The sequence below is a fragment of the Myzus persicae genome, unplaced genomic scaffold, assembly GCF_001856785.1.
Source record: "Myzus persicae strain clone G006 unplaced genomic scaffold, MPER_G0061.0, whole genome shotgun sequence".
NCBI classification, from domain to species: domain Eukaryota; kingdom Metazoa; phylum Arthropoda; class Insecta; order Hemiptera; family Aphididae; genus Myzus; species Myzus persicae.
In genome coordinates this window covers 1,075,912-1,095,554 of record NW_019101783.1, presented here as the reverse complement: position 1 = coordinate 1,095,554, position 19,643 = coordinate 1,075,912, and the positions used below count along the sequence as shown (strand labels likewise).

Sequence of the window (19,643 nt, the reverse complement as noted above, 5' to 3'; positions counted from 1 at the left end):
AACAAAAATAATGTTCGATACGATTATAACGGCCCCGACCAAGTAGTATATTATATTATTTAATATAATATACTACTATTTAATATAATATATTAAGGTGTCGGTCATTGAGATTTTCTGACGCCAAACGTCTCCGAATTAGTACGGGGATGCGCAATACCCGCGAGCGTCACAAGATATTGTGCTCCGTATACCTTTAACAGCAACCTGCAGCTACTGGAGTGTCATATTTTCATGGTACCTATACTTATACTATTATATTCACATACGATTGCAGGCGGGTGTATAATGACTGTGACATTTATTATACAACCATCTTCATGAATATTTTACATTTTAATATCAACTTTTAGCTATAATAGGATATTGTAGGTACATAAAATAATAGGTTTTATATATTTTAATATTGATATATGTATATACTGTATATCTCTGTATATAGATACCTATACCTACCTAGTGCTGCAGTGTTATCGCGTTATTGTTTTTTTTTTCTATTCTTTATTCACGCGTATATATTATATTCCCAGACACGCGTTCCGGCCGGGCCGAAGGAATCGTAAATCGGCTTCGGGCTAAAGAGATGATAAAAAAAATTACACTACGTGACGTCCGCGGCGTAAATTAGACGACGCGCGCGTGTAGGAAAAAAAAGTAAAATAAAATAATAACGACGATAAACAATGACATGTCTTCGGGCACGAGTGATTTAGTGGCCGCGTCGTCGTTAGATATATATGTGGTGTTATTTTTTTATATACCTACTTTTTATATTTATATAATTATTATTCCGTCCGCGATATAACGGGCTCGGGAGAAGGTGTGAAACGGCGGACGCCCGAGAAGTTTTATGGATATACCTAATATAGTCGCGTACGACCTGAGCGCATTCACACACATGTATACACACCAACACACACACACACACACATATATATACACAAGTGTGAGCTCAGCACGCGTGCCGTAGCTGCCGACACTTAACAAATCCAATTAGGCTACGATCTATCTAGTCTCGCGGTATGCGAAGGGTGCCCGAAACATTGATCAATGCTCACGGGTCGTGGACTGTGGAAAAAAGTTTAATTTCGACATAAATCCCACTGTGGTTTTTCGTATTATAATATACATATATAAGTACCTATTTTATTATTGTAGCACCAATCGATGTATTCTGAACTGCTCGATTTTCTCAGTACATAATATTGTGTATTATTGTGAATTGTGATGCTGCTGCAGTCGTAAAATTTAATTGCTCTCGCGACCGTCCCCGTCGTATCTAAATTTGATTGGAAAATATAATGGAAGGTGATAAAGTAATACACCAAAGTGTCAAATGCATATAATACGCACGAGCTAAATATATATTATAACGAGTGTATTATTATAGTATTGCAGTATAGTTATTCCAAGCGGTTGACGTGGCATATCGTAAATTCGTCAAAGATCGCACGTGGGCAGTCCGTGTCTTTCTTTTTAAATACTACACCGAAGCCGTGTAGCGTACTATTATTATATTTCAAATACGTGAAGTTCCATTGAAGCGAAGGATCGGAGAGAGTGAGAGAGATTAAGGAAAGGAGAGAGACCAGATTACGGAATTTGAAAAAAAGTTGTAATTCATAAGCGTTATGTGTATTTTTCACACGTTCTCGAGGTTCGAACTAAACAGGCTGGCGGCGGATCGTAAACTTGACGTTTCGATGGCTCGAAACAAATCTGACGTCTGTTCGGGACACGGTGATAATGTCATTATATTTCATGTATATATGTATGCAATATACATTTATACATTATGTGTGCGTGTATATGTGCGTACGGGAGCGTTTCAAGGGGACCGACAGAGAAGTTAGAAAAAAAATAATAATAATAAAATAAAAATTATGAATATCGTACATATGTATAATATGTATATATATTATATAAAAAGAAAAAAAAATCATAAAAGAACCGAACACCTAAGACGGGTCGTAAAAATTGACAGGTATTCTGGTGGTTTTCTGGTCACTTTTTTTTCTACGTCCCTCGAGCATAAATTATGTAAAAAATTCGTGTTATATGTAAATATGAGCGCCTGCGATCGTTTTGACGGCCCAAAGACTCCGGTCGGTCTGGGTTGATCATAAAAAAAAATCCTTCAAAACTATATATACATATAATATCCTTTATACCGAACTGCGACTTGGGCGTATAATACTATATATAACGCCGAAAACCTACTCGGTTATTATACGGCAGCTTGTAAAATAACCCGAAAAGACAGTAATGACCCAGCTCCCAGTATTTTACACATTTAGTATTGTATATACTATATATTCGTTTTTTATTTTACGATTGTTACATTATATTATTTTTTTTACCTAGCTAATTTACCGTACAAAAACTTCCGAAAGAAACGATTTTATGCGGTGTAGGTATATAATATAATATTATATTATATGAATGTGCACACACGTGTATACCTATATAGTATATATATTATATCCTCGCGGTGCAACAAAAAGACCGTAACTTTTTATTCTTTTCAACGTCCCTTTATATTACGACATATCGCAGCCGACTCTAGACGATAAAAATTCGCATTCGTTTTCGCGCGATTCTAATTACGATTCGCATGCATTTATTGCGCATATAGTTTTTGGAATAAAATGAAACGATAAAACAACAAACGAAAAGCGCTTGTACATTTTAGGATACATCGGTGGAATGGTTTTCGATTTTTATACCTTTACTACAATTTGTGTATATATACACACGAAAAGCAAGCAATGTCACGTATTACATGCTTCGATTTTTGCGTCCGTACACGTATAGAATTGCGAATTAAAATCAGATCACTTCCCGAAATATCCTTTACATATTATATATAGGTAATATATATATGTATTTCAAATTTCTATGCTAGGATGCGGGCACGCGCGTGGATCATAAAGCCTTTTGCGTGATACGCGTACGTAATATTATATATCTATGTATATTACGCAATAGTATAATACCGTAATATATATATATATTTCAGGGAGAGGGACGAGAGCAAAAAGCGTCGAACGCGCGATTGAATTCGTGATGGGATTTTTGTCATCGATACACCCCCCCCAAACACTAGGCGGCTCGATATACCCTTCTTCTTCTCCTCTTGTCCCCTGTCGACCGCATTGTTTGCACAGGATACTAACCACCACCACCACCACCACCAGCAGTATTAGTGTATATATTTGTGTGTGTGTGCGTGTGCGAGTGTGTATGTTGTTTGTATGCCGAGTATTTGTATACGTGTGTTTATACATATATACATATTATATATGTATATTATTATATCTCTGGAACGGTGAGCCGACATATTGCGCGCGCGTTCCTATCATCCCCGTCGGCAGACTCGGGTTTAAACTCCCGAGCGTGGCTACACAGCATCAGCGTGGTCCTCGGGCGCGCGTGCAGTACGCCCCGCGGGCGCGAATGGGTAATCGAGTTTGATTCCTGAACAAATATTGTCGTAAGCCCTTCTCCACGCGCACCCGTTCTTCCCGTTGTTTCCATCGCTTCGCGTCCTTCTCCTGCACCCCCGAACCTATCCCACCCGACCCCTCCACTATTTACCCCTCGCCCATAACCAATCGCACCACAGTCAACCCAGAGGGATATATATTATGTACCCAGAACGCGCTTCAGAGCTGCACCCTCCGAGGGACGTGTATACATATTATATGTATACACATGCGCCTTGTGTACACAATGTTGTTGTTGTGTGTGTGTGTATTATTCGCCAAGCTCTGACGCCTCTGCCTCTGGATATTTATACGTGTTTGTTCGAAACGTCTGCCAATTATGTATATTATACTTTTTAACAAAACGTGCGCCGACCCGTGTTTTTCTTACCCCCTTTTTTTGTTTTCTTTTTTTCAGTCTCTGCGCGCCCACCCTATGTGTCTATTTGTGGTATTTTATATACTGTTTCGTTCTCACGCGTCACGAACGCGTGATGCGTGTGTATATAATAATATAATATATTATATTATAATAGCTCTGCCACCACTCCTCCCCCTCCCCTAGACTCCCGATACTCAACACATAATCTGCTTGAAGTTATTCAATACAATAAAATACAAAATGCATGTATTACAAACATATTATACTGTAGTTGTTAATATCATGTGATGATAAATATCTAACCGATCGATTTCCCCCTCGTTTTCCAGGTATCGACTCGTTGACGTACTCGGGATCGGAGGACGAAGAAGACGACGAGACCACCTCCAACAGCATATCGTCTACCAAACACCATCTCATCACGGGACTCCACGGATCGGGCGGTCCCGGTTCGATATTGCCACCGACTACGCCAGAAGCGAACAACAACTCGCTGTCGGCCGGTGACCTGCAAGCTCCTCACTCGGGCCTAGATCTCAAGGAGGATTCCGAGGACCAAGGTAAGCGACCCGTTAAAAAATATATAAATTATAATATACATAAATGAACCATAATTATTGCGTGGTCGGACAATTGTATTACGTATTAATATTCGACTTTTCCCTATAAAGGTTCTTTGGATGGCGACCCGGAGACCAGGGATAGCCAAACGGAGAACAAATCGCCGGATGACGGCAATTCTGGGTCCAAGAGACGGGGTCCCAGAACTACCATCAAGGCCAAACAACTAGAAATACTTAAGACGGCCTTTTCGCAAACGCCCAAACCTACCAGGCACATCCGCGAACAATTAGCCAAAGAGACCAGCCTGCCTATGAGAGTCATACAGGTAAGATACTTTATAGTTCTAAAAATATTCATAGCGGCATATATTATAGTATATAATAAAATATAATATCGATTCAGGCCGTGGCTTCGAGTACGCAGCATATAATTTGTCGTAGGTATACGTTTTTTACATATTATTATACTATATTTATATGTATGCGTATAATAGAACACGTGCTTTTTCGGCACACACGCCGCGATAATGCATTTAAAACGACTGCGCGTGTCAAAGATTTATATTATTATATATGGGTACCTATAGCACCGTGTGGATACGGACGATACGGTACGGTACGGACGGACGAAAGTCGTAAATTCACTTCTCTAAATTAACTGTCACTATATACGCACAACGCCCGTTCAGTGCGACTGCAGCGATTCGTATTTATATACATTATACATATGTATTTGTTTCGGGATGGTGCCGATAAAAATAATATATATATTTTCTCCGAAAGGCTATAATAATAATTTACCAAGTTCATCATCATGCGTTTCAAATATTTTCCCGCGTCTGGTGCATATTACAAATCTAACATATTTTATCCTACACACGCTCTAGTATAGTGTCTATACTGGTATATTATTTTAACAGTGTGGTATACTGTTGTAGCTAGTGTAGCAGGAATAATAATAATAATAATATTATATGCTTTGAGTTAACGCATGCGAGACGCGCCGCCGCCGACGCCCATATAATATTGTATAGAAAACGACAAGCGCCAGATTTTTGACACGTCGACGCCGACCGTAATGGACTTTGATGACATTTTGATAAACCGAGTAAAACGACTCGTTCCGACGCGTTTACCGAACGTTTATGCCTCCGCGATCCGCGATGATATTATTAGGTGTATATATGCTTACACGGCGCGCCGAATCTCCTCTATATTATTATGTATATTTATATAGGCACAACTGTAGATTAACACGTATATAATCGGCGGCAATGCGTTCCGCGTCGGATCCCTCGTCAAAAAACCGTGCGATTTTAATTATTTTTCGTCTCTACTCCTTTTTTTCCTTATATTTTTTCCCTCCTCCTCCGACCGTTGCTTTGTTTATGATTCTCACGTTTGCTCCGGTCGGAAGGCTAACGACTTTATTTATTTATATATATATAAATATATATATAGATATATGCGCTTTGCGCACGGTATTATACATTCATATATATGTATTTTTTTCCTCATAATATATACCCGCGCACCGCCAATACAAATTACGGACGGAATAACAAATTATACAGTAGATATAAATAATAAATACACACATATATATATATATATATTATATAAACACGGGTTTATGCATTCGTACATAATGTACAAAACGCGAAATAACCTTATGGAAATTCGCATAATTTTTCGTACCACACACAATAAGGTTTTTTTTTCCGCAATACGCCGGCACTCACGCGAGCCCATGTAGGACGTAGGTATACACGACGATGATAATAATGTATAATATGCGATGATTGATAATAATTCGTTCGAGAATATTATAATATTTATAAATACACAGTTTACTCATATTATAGGTACCTATTGGCTATTATACAGCTGGTGCTGGACATTCATCGAAGTATTTCATGAATTGTGTAGGTTTTATTTTTGAATATTTTTATATTATCTTACTATAGAATACTATAGAAGATAAGGATTAAAGAATAAGATATTATACAATATCTTTGATCATGTTTTAATTACATAGGTATATATATAAATATAATATAGTCTTTCGATAATCGATATTCACTTACCTGTAGCAGGAATTCCTGCGAATTGTCAGACGTCGGTTTACGTGCGTGGCAAACATTGTACGTTACGTTTTAATCGTTTTCTCTACGCGTACTTTTGCAGTTGTTATATTTACCATAGGTACTATATTATGTAGACAAAGCGTATATAATATATATTATATATCATACGATTTTGCGTGTGGTATGACGTTTATCATGCGGTTTTTCTGTGCCCTGTGGTCAACAATGCGTGTTTTCGTCTTTACGAGCTGTGGTCATTATCGCGCGTGTGCTTGCGCATAAGAAAACGACGACGTGTGTACTTGATTGTTTTTTTCTTTTTGTCTCTCTGTCGTTTTTAACCACAGCCAGGGAGGTCCAGCAGTGAATGACGGCGGTTTCCCGGCTCTGGACCAGGGTTGTGGTCGGTCTACGAAAAAAAAAAATCCCAAAGACTTTAGTGAGGTCACACACAACGTGCACGCGCTTTTATTTCATTTTTTTCCACTTGTCTTTACGATCGGCCATCAATCAATGTTTAACGCGCCTTTCCCCGCTCTTAAACCAAAAGAAAATCATTAAAAATACATTAGGTAGAAATTGAGTCTTCTGTTTTTTTATTTTTATTTTTCTCTCGCTGTAGTGTATCGGAAAACGTTAAACCTAATGACGAACATTACCGATCGCTTAAAAAAAATTTACATTTTCGTTTCCGACTGCAGGATTATTTATTGAAGAAAATTTACCAATATTGTTTTTGACGAGAACTCAAGCAGTAGAAAAGTTTATTCGATTTAATTTTTGTAAAAATAATAACGTAATTCCTTGTTGTATGTTTTATCGAAAAACAGGGCATACCTATATAACATATAACTTAAACGTATATAGGTACTGTAAGACACCGGCGATTTGATATTGTTTATTGTAATGCAATGCACGCGGTGTGAATAATAAATTATACACAAACGTTATTTATTATTATTTATCAAATATTACGAATTATGAGAGTCAAATAGTGTTCGATAGAACAAATTACCACTACGGAAAAAGAGTGTATGTATGTAGAAACCGGTTTTCAATAAATTTGTTATTTCTTTTCACGTTGGAACACGGCTGCATCACCGGCAGTTGGCATTGTTTAATAGCACATATATTTATCCATAGAAAATGATAGCGAGATTTCATGAATAAACATATTATTATTATATAACACTCGCGGCCACTGCAGTTGTATAGGTCATAGAACGCGAAAACGATCATCGATGATTGATATCACATAATTTACGTAATATTTATGTTTTCGGTTGTTTCCGCAGGTGTGGTTCCAGAACAAGAGGAGCAAAGAACGGCGGCTGAAACAGCTGACGTCCATGGGCCGAGGGCCGTTTTACGGTGGTGCGCGGAAAATGCGCGGATTCCCGTTGAACATGAGCCCCGGGTCATTGGACGACCAGCAACCCGGTTTCCCGTACTTCGCCGGCTCGGCCGAAGTCAAGTTTGAATTTGGTTACGGGCCCGGATCGTTCCACCCTGACTTCTTCGGCCATCACGGCGGTCCGCACGGTGGTGGCGGACCCGGAGGACCATTTGGACACCCAGGTAAACATCACTTATATCATGCTCATTGCAAACAGTTCTATACAAATTACATATTACATGACATATATATACCATACAATCGTCATATAAGGTTTTTACTTTTTACTATAAAATGAATATTGAGAAATATAATGCATATATGCTCTCATACCTATCATGGTACCCTTAGGTACATCACGTTTTAAATCAATGTACCAAGTGTAAAATATTATGATAGAAGGAGTCTCTAAATAATATACTGTTTTTCATTTTTTAACTAAAATAACAATATACAACTTTTTTATCTAACCATACAACTTAAAATTTATGAACGATTTTTTTATTTTTTTAAAGGTCAATAATTACTACAGCTACTATATTTTGAAATTAACTATGTAGACATTTTTTACTATTAAATCGTTTCTGGTTTCTCATCTGGTTTTTTATTAAAAGTTATAAGGTACATACTAATATTGTTTATTGCCATGCAATTAAAACAACAGTATAACATTGAAAACAGTCTATTAATTATTATTCAAAATGTACAACATTCAAGCATCATATAATATTTAGTTATTTATTTATCTAATTTAATAATACAGTTTAAGAATTGAAAAAATACAAAAAAAAAACAAAATAATGAATCAATAATGTTACAGCTGCTATAATGACAAAAATAAATTTAAAAAAACCTAGGCTCTCGTACCCCAGTGAATAGGGTGGTTCCAGTTCCTAGTTTCTTTCTTCTTACCATAATTAGTAATGTAAGACTGAATAACAAAAGGTTAATTAAATCTAGTGGGATGAGAAGGAAATTAAAAATTGATTTTGGAAATGAAAGAGGGAGCATTGCCACGTCCGTCAATAATTAACTTATGCAAAAACACCAACATCCAAATTGACTTTCCGCAGTATTTTATCTGCTAGATAAGTAAGCTAGCTAGAGTAGCTTACATCCATTACTAGAATAGACGAATACTCTAAAATAGACAGTATAAGAGAGCAGTACTCAAATTTAAGAGAACTTGACAACTATCATAAGATATAAAGACGTTTTTAGGACATTCTATTATTTTAAGTAACTGCCAACATTCGTTTGAACTGTAATTAGATGAGAAAGACAAATTATTTAATTATATAAAAAGATTAACGTGTGCTTTGACGAAAAATTCAATTACATTCGGTACACATGTTGCGTCCCGTAATAGTAGGATGCACGGTGTAAAAATACTTCCGAAACCGCCTTTTAATTAATTTCGAAAATAGGTATACTAAATGTATCATAAGTATGTACGTTAACACTGCATGAGCCACGCATACTTGTCTTTAATAATATTTCTGATTAAAGCAATATTGCAAATGGTCAAAATATTATATTATTTTGCTGTTGTCTTCGAAACCGATGATTGTCGGAAAGGCACGTCCGATAATAATTACGCGGTTACCTACCCGTCCGTAAAACCACGACCAAGCAAAAATAACATGCTATTCGGACGAACGACATAATAATATTACTATGCATATAATATATTTTTAGTCGTTTTGACCACGGACGAAAATGTACTTATAGGGAACAAAAACAAACTTCTATAAAACACAACGACGTGACGGCCTTTCAGTGGGGCTAATAAGACTAACGATATTGTTGTTAACGTCGGACACGTTTACATTATGCTATGCGATATTATAATATTATACAGATTATGCACACATCGAGACAGCGATCGAACGCCGTTTGCATGTAACCCTTTTTGGCATTTGTTGAAAACATGTTCGCTAACCTCTTTCCCTTCTTGTTCGTCTTTTCAAAGGTGGTATGGATTCCAACCCGATGTCTGGAATGGGGCCCGACTACCCGGGCATGGGCCAAGACGCTCCGCCCGGCTTCATAGCGCAGCAACAGCAGGCAAACGACCAGCAGCTTGTGTCACAAAGGCCGGGCAGTCCGTCAGAATTCATGGGCTCCCAAGGCAAGTAAATTTACAAATAACATATTTTATTCATTCGTCGTTTTTAATAGTCAGTCAAAACGTCCCGTAAACACACCTCTTTGTACAAATATTTGCACACTATTCTCTTGTGGCGTTATATAGTATGATATAGTTAGGTAGACACTGAATTTTAAAATATGCTCACCACTTTATTGACAAATTCTTCAATCACCGTTACATACTTATAAAACAATATTCAATAATTATTGTAGTTTTTAAAACAAGTAGCTATATTAAACAGTAAAACTTATAAACGATCCATTCAAATATTCTATTATACGGTAGTGGTAGCTGACGAGGATTCTATATAATAATTTATATTATATTATGATCTCTATATACCTTGGTACAACGTTTAAAAAAAGACTTGAGCATCCATGTATTCTATATATCTAGAGAGAGTTTTTATAACGTAAAGTACATTCTTAGAAATTATTTATACATTTTAAAATCTATACCTATTGCAGTAAAATATAGATTTTATTATCGTATAGTAATATTTATCTCCAAATATTATACGTAAAATTATACAATGGTCGTATAAACGTTTTATGACTGTCAAAGCATGTTATTAGAATAATAATATTGTGCTGGACAGATTACAATGCAAAGAAAATTTTTTTATGAAGCTTATATATAACTGGTATAGAATAAAAATAAGCGTTTGTTCAAAAATGTTTAGTATATTTTACATTATTGTCTCTTATACATATCATATATTATATACATATTATATATATATATATATATATATATTACAATATGTTTGTATGTATACCGCATGCAGACTCCGTAAAAATTGAACAAGCAAACAAAACAAGTTAAACTTCTCTATATATGAGAATCTCGCCTCAGTGTGTTTATGTACGGCGGACTTGCCAATTATGCAGTGTATAAAACGATGACATCCGTTATTGTGATGCATCCATATACACTTGAAAGTCTGAAAGGCGTGTTGAGAATATTTTAAATTGTGAATATTTACATAATATATACCTATACACATCATATAATTACTTTTTTTTTTATCAAACTGTTCTGCAAGCAAAAATCTAAATAACATTTATGTATAATGTGCGGATATTTTGTTTTCACAGGTGGTAGTAGCAGTGGGTTTTCGGACGCACCAAACTTGCAGAACGAAGGCATCGTCTGGTGAGATAATGTATATATGTACATCGATCGCAACCGTCTCCGCAGATTCATGCCCTAACACTCACAGTATAATATAAGAATGTTGTTCTGTCGAACGGAGGTAAAATTATTAGAACCGTGCCATAATGTTATTAATATTATTATTATTATTATTATTATTATTATTATATATCACTATATTATATTATTATAGCGCAAAACATCTTTACGCATAATAACTAAAAATACTAAAAATTTAAAAAAAATTAAATCGCGCACCGCAATACGCGTTATTATATTTTTCGAAAATAAAATGTTATTATGTATAAAATAGAGAATATTTATAACTTGTGCAACGGATTTAAAATATACATAAACGTTTAACATTATTTCGTGCATATAAAATATGTATATATACATAACGCGAGTATAGGCATAAAAAACGCAGTATTTTGTAGGTTAGAGTATATTGATATTGTAAAAAATTTTGCTTTTTCGGTGTACATAGTTTATGTAAAAAAAACTTCCGAGTCGAGCAAGGTTTTTTTTCCTCGATAAATACTAAATACATCCGTCGTAATTTCGGTCGCATGGAAATCAGCGGTCACGAGTTTTTTTGATTAAAGTTTATAAAGTGTAAACGGCTAGATGTATCCTAGAATATAAATATGCATTTATGTATGTATAATTATATGATATAACACACCTCTAACTATTTATAATATTTACGATTATTTGTAATATGCCCCGTGTGTTTCGTGTCCTAAAAGCCCCCAAAAATCGTAAACTATTACTGCGCTGCAGTGGACGTGAATATTATATATTATATTATATAGAGAAAAGTCCCTTTTGTCTGTGAACGGTTTTCACTGAAAACCGTGTATTATTATTATTATTATTATTATTATTATTATTATTATGAAAAATTAGATTTACGATAAAAAATGTTATTGTTTTACTATTGTCCCAAAGTTGAAAATATTTTTCTTTTTTTTTGTTGTTATTGTATACGTTCCCTATGATCATCAAACCTGTCTATTGTAAAAAAAAAAAAAATAATAATAATATATATAACTCTGTTGTCATTATCACATCAAAAACTGACGTTTATTTATTGTCTTTTCCCCTACATAACAAAGTAGTATCGGTAGTACAATGTTTGTCCTCGGACTTGCAAAACGCGTATAAACACGATACCAGCAATGTCAAATACGATACCGACAACGATATCCAGGTTTGAGGCGGCGGCTTAATTATGTCGTTTATAATAATAATACCATATACCTATAATATGATAATAATATTACGTTATGAGCCGTCGACGTGTCGTTGCGAGCGTCCCAACTCCAAACCTCGGCGGCCACACGTCATTACGTACACGCGATGATATACGCATACACATGTCGGTATACAATATAACCTAACCTAACCGCGTAAATACGTAATGTAAAACATAATATGTAATGAAGTTTAGAAAACAATCGGTTGTGGTGTATAATATATACGTATGCAATATAAATCGGCGACCCCCAACCGACGAGGAGGGTCGGAAAAAGTACAAAAAATAAAAACCATTATTCGATTGTAATCGAATTATATTATGTGCGGAATTGACTGGATGCCTCCTCCGCCGCCGCCGCTGCCGTTTGATGGCCTTACAGTGAGTGAATGCGCACGTGTGTGTATGTGTGTGTGTGTGAGTGTGTGTGTGCAAGCGCGCTCGCGCACGCTCTTTATTTGCCGTCGCCGCCGGGCGGGGTTAGAGGGCGTCAAGTGCCCCCGCCGCCGCCCGTCCCCTCGATAATAACCGTAATTATGGTCAATTTGTGTAAATAAATAATTGCCCGAAAGCCCCGCAGGGACACACGCTGCAGTGTATATATAATATGCGCGTATACATATATATATATGTATGTACATATTATATCTTCGTAAATATAACGTAATTGATTACGTGTGTGCGTGAGACGCCGTGCATGCGTGTGAGCGTGTGTGTGGGTTTGTGACAAGTCGTTGTCCGTCGCACATACCATAATATAATATAAAATGTATAATATTATAGTAGCACCGAGCCGGTGACATTTTTCGTCTTCCCCAAAATATATATTATTCTACCGTCATTATTTTTTTGTTGCTTTTTTTCGTTCGCTATACGGCATTATACGCACACGTCCGTCAAAAATCGTTCTTCTATCGCGTGCGAGAGTGCCTGCATATTATTATTATACTATTATATAAAAACACAATAATTTAATAGGTATACATGTATACGCGAGTGTGTTAGGTTCCTACATAGGAACCGCTGCCAACAACTACTGTCGTTTGCACGACAACGATAATATTATAAGCACGCGCTAAACCGTCGCATCTGCCCACGAGTTATACTACGATGCGCCACGAACATAATGATAATAATATAATAGCATATATTTTTTGATTAATATTCGTGATTTTGTATACGTCCCAAAGCGGTTTGTTTGACTTACCACGATGTACGACGGCGTATACGTATATATTCGCTCAGCATTTTTACCATTCCGACGATTATTACCAATGTGTACAATATTGTCTTTTTGTTTCGATGTCAACCTACACATCATCAGGCTGCAATTCGATTTCCACAGGGACCCGACATATTATGTTCACCCTTAATCGGCGCACGAGAACAAAAAAGTGAACACTGCAGATGACCGTGCGGCACGTTATTGATAATTCCTTTCGAATCCGGTGGAAATTGCGACTATAAAACGTCTATACATTCGCAACACTCCAAATCGAGAACATTTATAGAGTCTCGCCGCTGTGTGTAGCTAGTGTGCGGGTCGGTGCAGCAATCAATCTATCACGCCAAAGGTGCGTATAAGTTCAAAGATATTGCTGTGTCATCCTCTTAAGCGTGCACGACGGAAGTGAATAGACTTCGGCGACTATGCGTGATGACAATACCACCGATGCTGTTATAATATGTCGATATTAACAGATGTATACAATACACTTCATTTGTTTCGTGTTCATCAAAAAGTCGAATAATCATAATAGTACGATAATAGCAACAACGCCCGAGCCTCCAAGGTAAGAAATTATGCTTTTATTCCTATTATTATAGTGAATGACTTACACGCCATCAATATTGAATATAGTTGTCGAAGAGCTGGTTATTTTTTTCCGGGGCTGTCGCAGAGACGTCGTTTTTGAAAATCACGTAGAGTAAACTATATGTATAATATGTATATAACAATATATATGTATATACAATTTATAAGCCTAGATATACGATTTTACTTGCACCTTGTACGCTGGTTCGCGGTAGACGGTATGTGTAGGTATATGCATAATAGCTTTGTGGTGACATTACTCATTGTTACGATGTGTTTTTAGCTTTGTGTTTTTATAGAATTGGCCTATTTCCATTGTCCATTGTTGGCGGCCACCTTATATCTTGCAAACGACTGGACTGCGCAATACAATATAATAATATACTTCGAACAAAACGCTTTGATAATTTTCAATTCATATAAAATAATATTTATATTATTTTCTTCGCCACTCGTATTATTCGTAGGTACGCATAGTGTATACGTATTATAAAACATATCCTGTCGTCTGTCTTCTGTCATGCAAGATTATATGTCATATCGGTTTTCGTTACAAGTGCAGTTTATGTTTGTAGTTTTTACCTGCGTATAATAGATCCAATACTAATTCATTGTCGCACATCATACTTGACAGTTGGCAATCCCAACTAAATAATTCAATTTCAATTATTGAAGAGGTCAATTTTTTTATTTGAAATGGGATCTTTATTAAAGATAGAATTTATAAATTTTGACGAACGGGTTTTATTTCATAGTTGAATTGTGTAGTTTCCAGTGAGCTGCAGGAAGATTTTTAAATTTTTTCGATGAATCGTGACATATAGAGTATCATGGCTTAATATTATGCATAATGATATTATACAACAAAATAAATATTTCACCAACAATACGTGGGATCAAGTATTCACACATATGTGTTTATAGTTTCGACTATTTTGTGAGATGGTACGACTATACGAGGTCGAGCATTTGATTCCTCGTGTAACTCATTCAATGCATTTTTAAAGAAATATTTTAAGTGTAATTCCATATCAGCTATAACATAATATTATGAGTGTAGATCTATCATCGGTCAACAAACGCTCATCTTTATTTGCTACAAGAACTGAAACAACATTTTTTCTACTTTTGCACCATCAACCGGCCTATCAAATTTCATAAGTATGGGTTGAAAGAGATAAAATGGTATCATGATACAAATCATAATATTTTAAGCAATATTCTAATAATCGACAATATAGCACCAAATAACTTAAATCTTGCATCTTCTACAATTAATAATGATTAATTGAATTATACTAATGGCGTTTATATTTTTTAAGCCTATGAATGTGTTTACGGAAAAGCATTTTCAAGGGAAAGAATGACCACGCAATAAATTGATTGAAAACACTCTGATAGCAAAAACACCTACTACAGAAATCGTATAAAATAATATTCCCGAGGGCACATTTTTTATTATATTACATTTAACGATCAGTATTCAATTTTAAAGACTTTAAAATGGAATGCATTATGCTTATTTTATTAGTTATAATATTCAGTTAAGGATATAAAAAATTATCAATTTTTTTCTTATACATGTATTGGATTAAAGTTTGAGCTATAGTGAAGTATAGGCGTATTACTAAGTAGACGAAAATTTACAAAATATGAATTCATTAAATGACTAATTTCCAAAAAAGTTATGATTTATTTTCATGGCAAAATTTCATTATTTCGAGAGCCTAGAACAATATTGTTTCTATTGACACATTCACTACACACAACGATGTAGGCATACCTGCTATAGATATGGTATATGTTTCGCAATATTAATTACAAATATTCGAAATAATATGCTAAATTAAAATGCGTTGTTATTCTAATACAGTCGAATGAACTTGCGTGCTTTTTCATGAACTTTAATGCGCTTACAGAGTGTAATAATCGGACCGTGTTTTTCGAGATCCGGTTGTTGTGCTGTTGCGTAGTGCTGCGTTGTAGTAGTACAACTACAGTGGTAGTATAAATTATATTCGTATACATAGTAACGGGACGCGGGGCGGGCATTCGGCGTGGGGTGTAGAGGTTGTGTGAGGCGGCGTCGAGCTAGCGGCTGGGAGGATGCGGGGGTGGGGGCGGCGGCGGTGGTTGATTACCTCGTCCGCAAAACAAATCGCCACCGCCGCTGGAACGAAACGGACGGCAATAAACGCGCCGCGGGCAGTGCTATTGTTGTCCGCCGCCGCGCGTGTGTGCGTGTGTGTGTGTGAAACGCGTCGATGACGGACGGACGACGGATGAGAACGTCGGTTCGCGCGAAACCGAACCAGAAAGAGATGGGACCGGAGGGACGGCGGAGGCTCGCGTGATCGCGCAGACAGACCGCGCGCACGGCACCGCCACCTGACGCATTTCTCACGTCAACACCGCCGCCGCCGCCGACGTGCTTTTGGGGAGGTTTTGCTCGGAGAGAGTATAGAGAGAAAAAATACAAATACAAATTACCGTCGTTATTGTTATTATTATTATTATTATTATTATTATTATTGTCGTTTTATACACGCGCTCGTTTCTCGTCGACAGGTTTTCACATCCCCTTTCTAGCAGCTTATAATAAATATTATAATATACAGGTGCTGCAGAAGTAGTAAGCTGCACCATCATAATATTATATACCTGTCAAGTCGATACACGCATACGACGCACTGAGAGTAGGTAAAATAATACAATAATATTATGTAATAAAATAATTTTTTTTTATGTTTATGTAATAGGTATCAAGTATACATAGTATAGGTATACGTCAAATAGTGATTAATTAGATAAATTATTAGCTATCTCGCATACGATGTTTTAGTTGAATACATTGATTCCGTAAAATAAAATCAATCGTTTAAAATTGAAACACACTTACTAACTAAATATAATAAACTATATAATAATATGTTACACCTAGTTCTATATTCGATTGTGTTTAAGTTTTGAACATGAACATTTTCATTTTAGAAATTGGATTATTTAGAATCAAGCTAAAAAAATTACTATTTACACATGAAGAAAAAAAAAAGTAATTTAATAAAAAAGGATAATGTTCTTGTTGTATAGGAACGAATTTAAAAACATCAGGTTTGACTTGCATGTTTTAGTTGGCTCAAATACGATTTACGTATTTTTTTGTTTCGCTTTCTCGATATAGTTATTATAATATGAACGATGCATTTTACGCGTATAACAATAATGTACAAGTTGACCAAAATTTATTCGCATATACGTGGAAAATGATAAACGTGTAACATTATGTTACGGGGGTAAGAAAATTGTGTAACTTTTATGCAATATCTCTGTGATAAAATTATTTCTACAAAATTACTGAATAATAATACTGCAAAAATAATATAACGTGGAGTGTTTAATATGTGTACAATCACGTTTTCGTTACTATATACCTAGATATAATAAAAAAGCCCGTCATATAGAATAACCGGTTGTAAACACTGTATATGTTTACACGCATAACAGATCAATCAACTCGCTGAACTTTACAAGTCGACGCGACGGCCGCAATCTTTGATACTATGAACGATACTTATTTTTATATATTTAAATTTATACTGCTAATCTCTATCGTGGATATTATTATCAACAATTGAATTCGTGCCAAATAATTGACAAGCGATGTTCGCAACGATAGGCAGAACTTGTGGAATCTATTTAGGTGCACAACAAATGGAATACATAATATTATGAGCAACGGTGTATAGAACATTTGTTTTGGGTGAGACCCAGAAATTTTCTATAGCTACCGCCCCTCCCTCCTTTGGATCAAATCAGTACCTACTTACTTTTGTTTATTTTTTACTCATTCCAACTGGAAATTATCATTCAATTACATACAACTATACAAGTATTGCTGATAGTTATATAATGCGTCATGGCTATTGTAGCTATAGTATACAGTACACTATAACATAGTTTTATAGATTAAGCGGTAAGTTATAAACGTAATACATTTTTATTAGGCACCTACTTATAGTTATTAACTTATTACTTCAAACCCATCACTGATCTGCGACCTGCGTGTCTAACCTAGTCACCGCAACCACAGCCGGATCCATCCACGGATTTTGGTTGAGACACAGGCCTCAAAAATAGTCTTTGCCACGCCACTGCCAACTACATGTGAGTATCATCATGATATTATAATAATAACTACAGCAGTCTAATCGTAAATAAGTAACTAATACACAAAATATTTATATTTTATTATTTTATTATATGTACGAATCCGTGCGGTGTTAGCGAACAAATAGAGATTAGAGTGACAAAAATGAAGAATAATTATAATTATAAGGAGGGAATAAAAATAATAAAACGTATTATATATGCGCTGGAGTTACAAACCAATTAAATCAAAGTTATAACTCAAGTCACCATGAGCTTAATTCCGCGTGGGGAGGGGTTGCCGAGGATTTGTATTGTATCCGCTCGGTGCCGGCAAAATCCCCGCGGCTTATGTACTCGCGGATGGCGGCAACTGCAGTGGGTCCTGGGACGAGGATAAGGGGTACAACCGCTGCAGCCGCACATTATACGAACATATTACGTAGCGGCGTGGCAATTTCGACGTTCGTCTGTGCAGTGCGCGTTTAATGACAACCGCCGATGTTGCTTGTATGCATACTATTACACCATTTCACTGCATTATAGTTAATATTTTCTTACGAGAAATAATGTAAAAAGAGGACGGCACAAACCCAGTCGGATGAAAACACCGTTGTACACGTGTGTGCAACCTTGCACAGACAGTTTTCCATTGAATATATTATTGTACAACCCAAAAAATTAAAAATCGTAATTTATACGTATTGCCATATGATAATATAATGATGTGAAACGTAATATTACTATGGTTTCTTCTAGTAGTTCTAGGCAGTAGGCAGGGCATATATATGACTGATTCATTATCACCTAGCAGAAACCGCCAAAGCTATGAATGTGCAATTTCGTCAGTAGTGGTGTTTTATGATGTAAAGACCCACTAAGAAAAGATTTTTCAAAATTTGATTTTTTATATCTTTCCTAAAGAAAAGATTTTGAGACTAACATTTTTAAAAACCTTTTATTTGTTTATAAATGGTTACCATTGGTTAAAGTTTATAATATTAAAAGTAGAAATTAGTATTTTTTTATTTTTTTGGTAGATTTATTACTCGGGCCGATCAAGTACAAATATGCATCAAATCGTCGTATACCTCAAATGAAGAAATTATAATATTATCTTTCGTCACAAATATGAGAGTTTTTTAAATAAAAATAAACCGGCCAAGTGCGAGTTGGACTCGCGCACGAAGTGTTCAGTACCAT

The 19,643-nt window shown here is 35.8% G+C and overlaps 1 protein-coding gene across 1 annotated transcript in view; it reads left to right on the top strand.

The window, feature by feature from the left end:
- The window catches only part of LOC111030377 (LIM/homeobox protein Lhx5), a 40,775-nt gene extending 28,659 nt beyond the window's left edge, over nt 1-12,116 (top strand). The window contains exons 4-8 of the mRNA XM_022309826.1: nt 4,197-4,427; nt 4,539-4,756; nt 7,813-8,095; nt 9,886-10,044; nt 11,163-12,116. Of these exons, the coding sequence (XP_022165518.1) occupies nt 4,197-4,427; nt 4,539-4,756; nt 7,813-8,095; nt 9,886-10,044; nt 11,163-11,224 (953 nt within the window). The 3' untranslated portion in view covers nt 11,225-12,116. The remainder of the gene's footprint in view (nt 1-4,196; nt 4,428-4,538; nt 4,757-7,812; nt 8,096-9,885; nt 10,045-11,162) is intronic.
- The last annotated feature ends 7,527 nt before the right edge of the window (nt 12,117-19,643 follow it).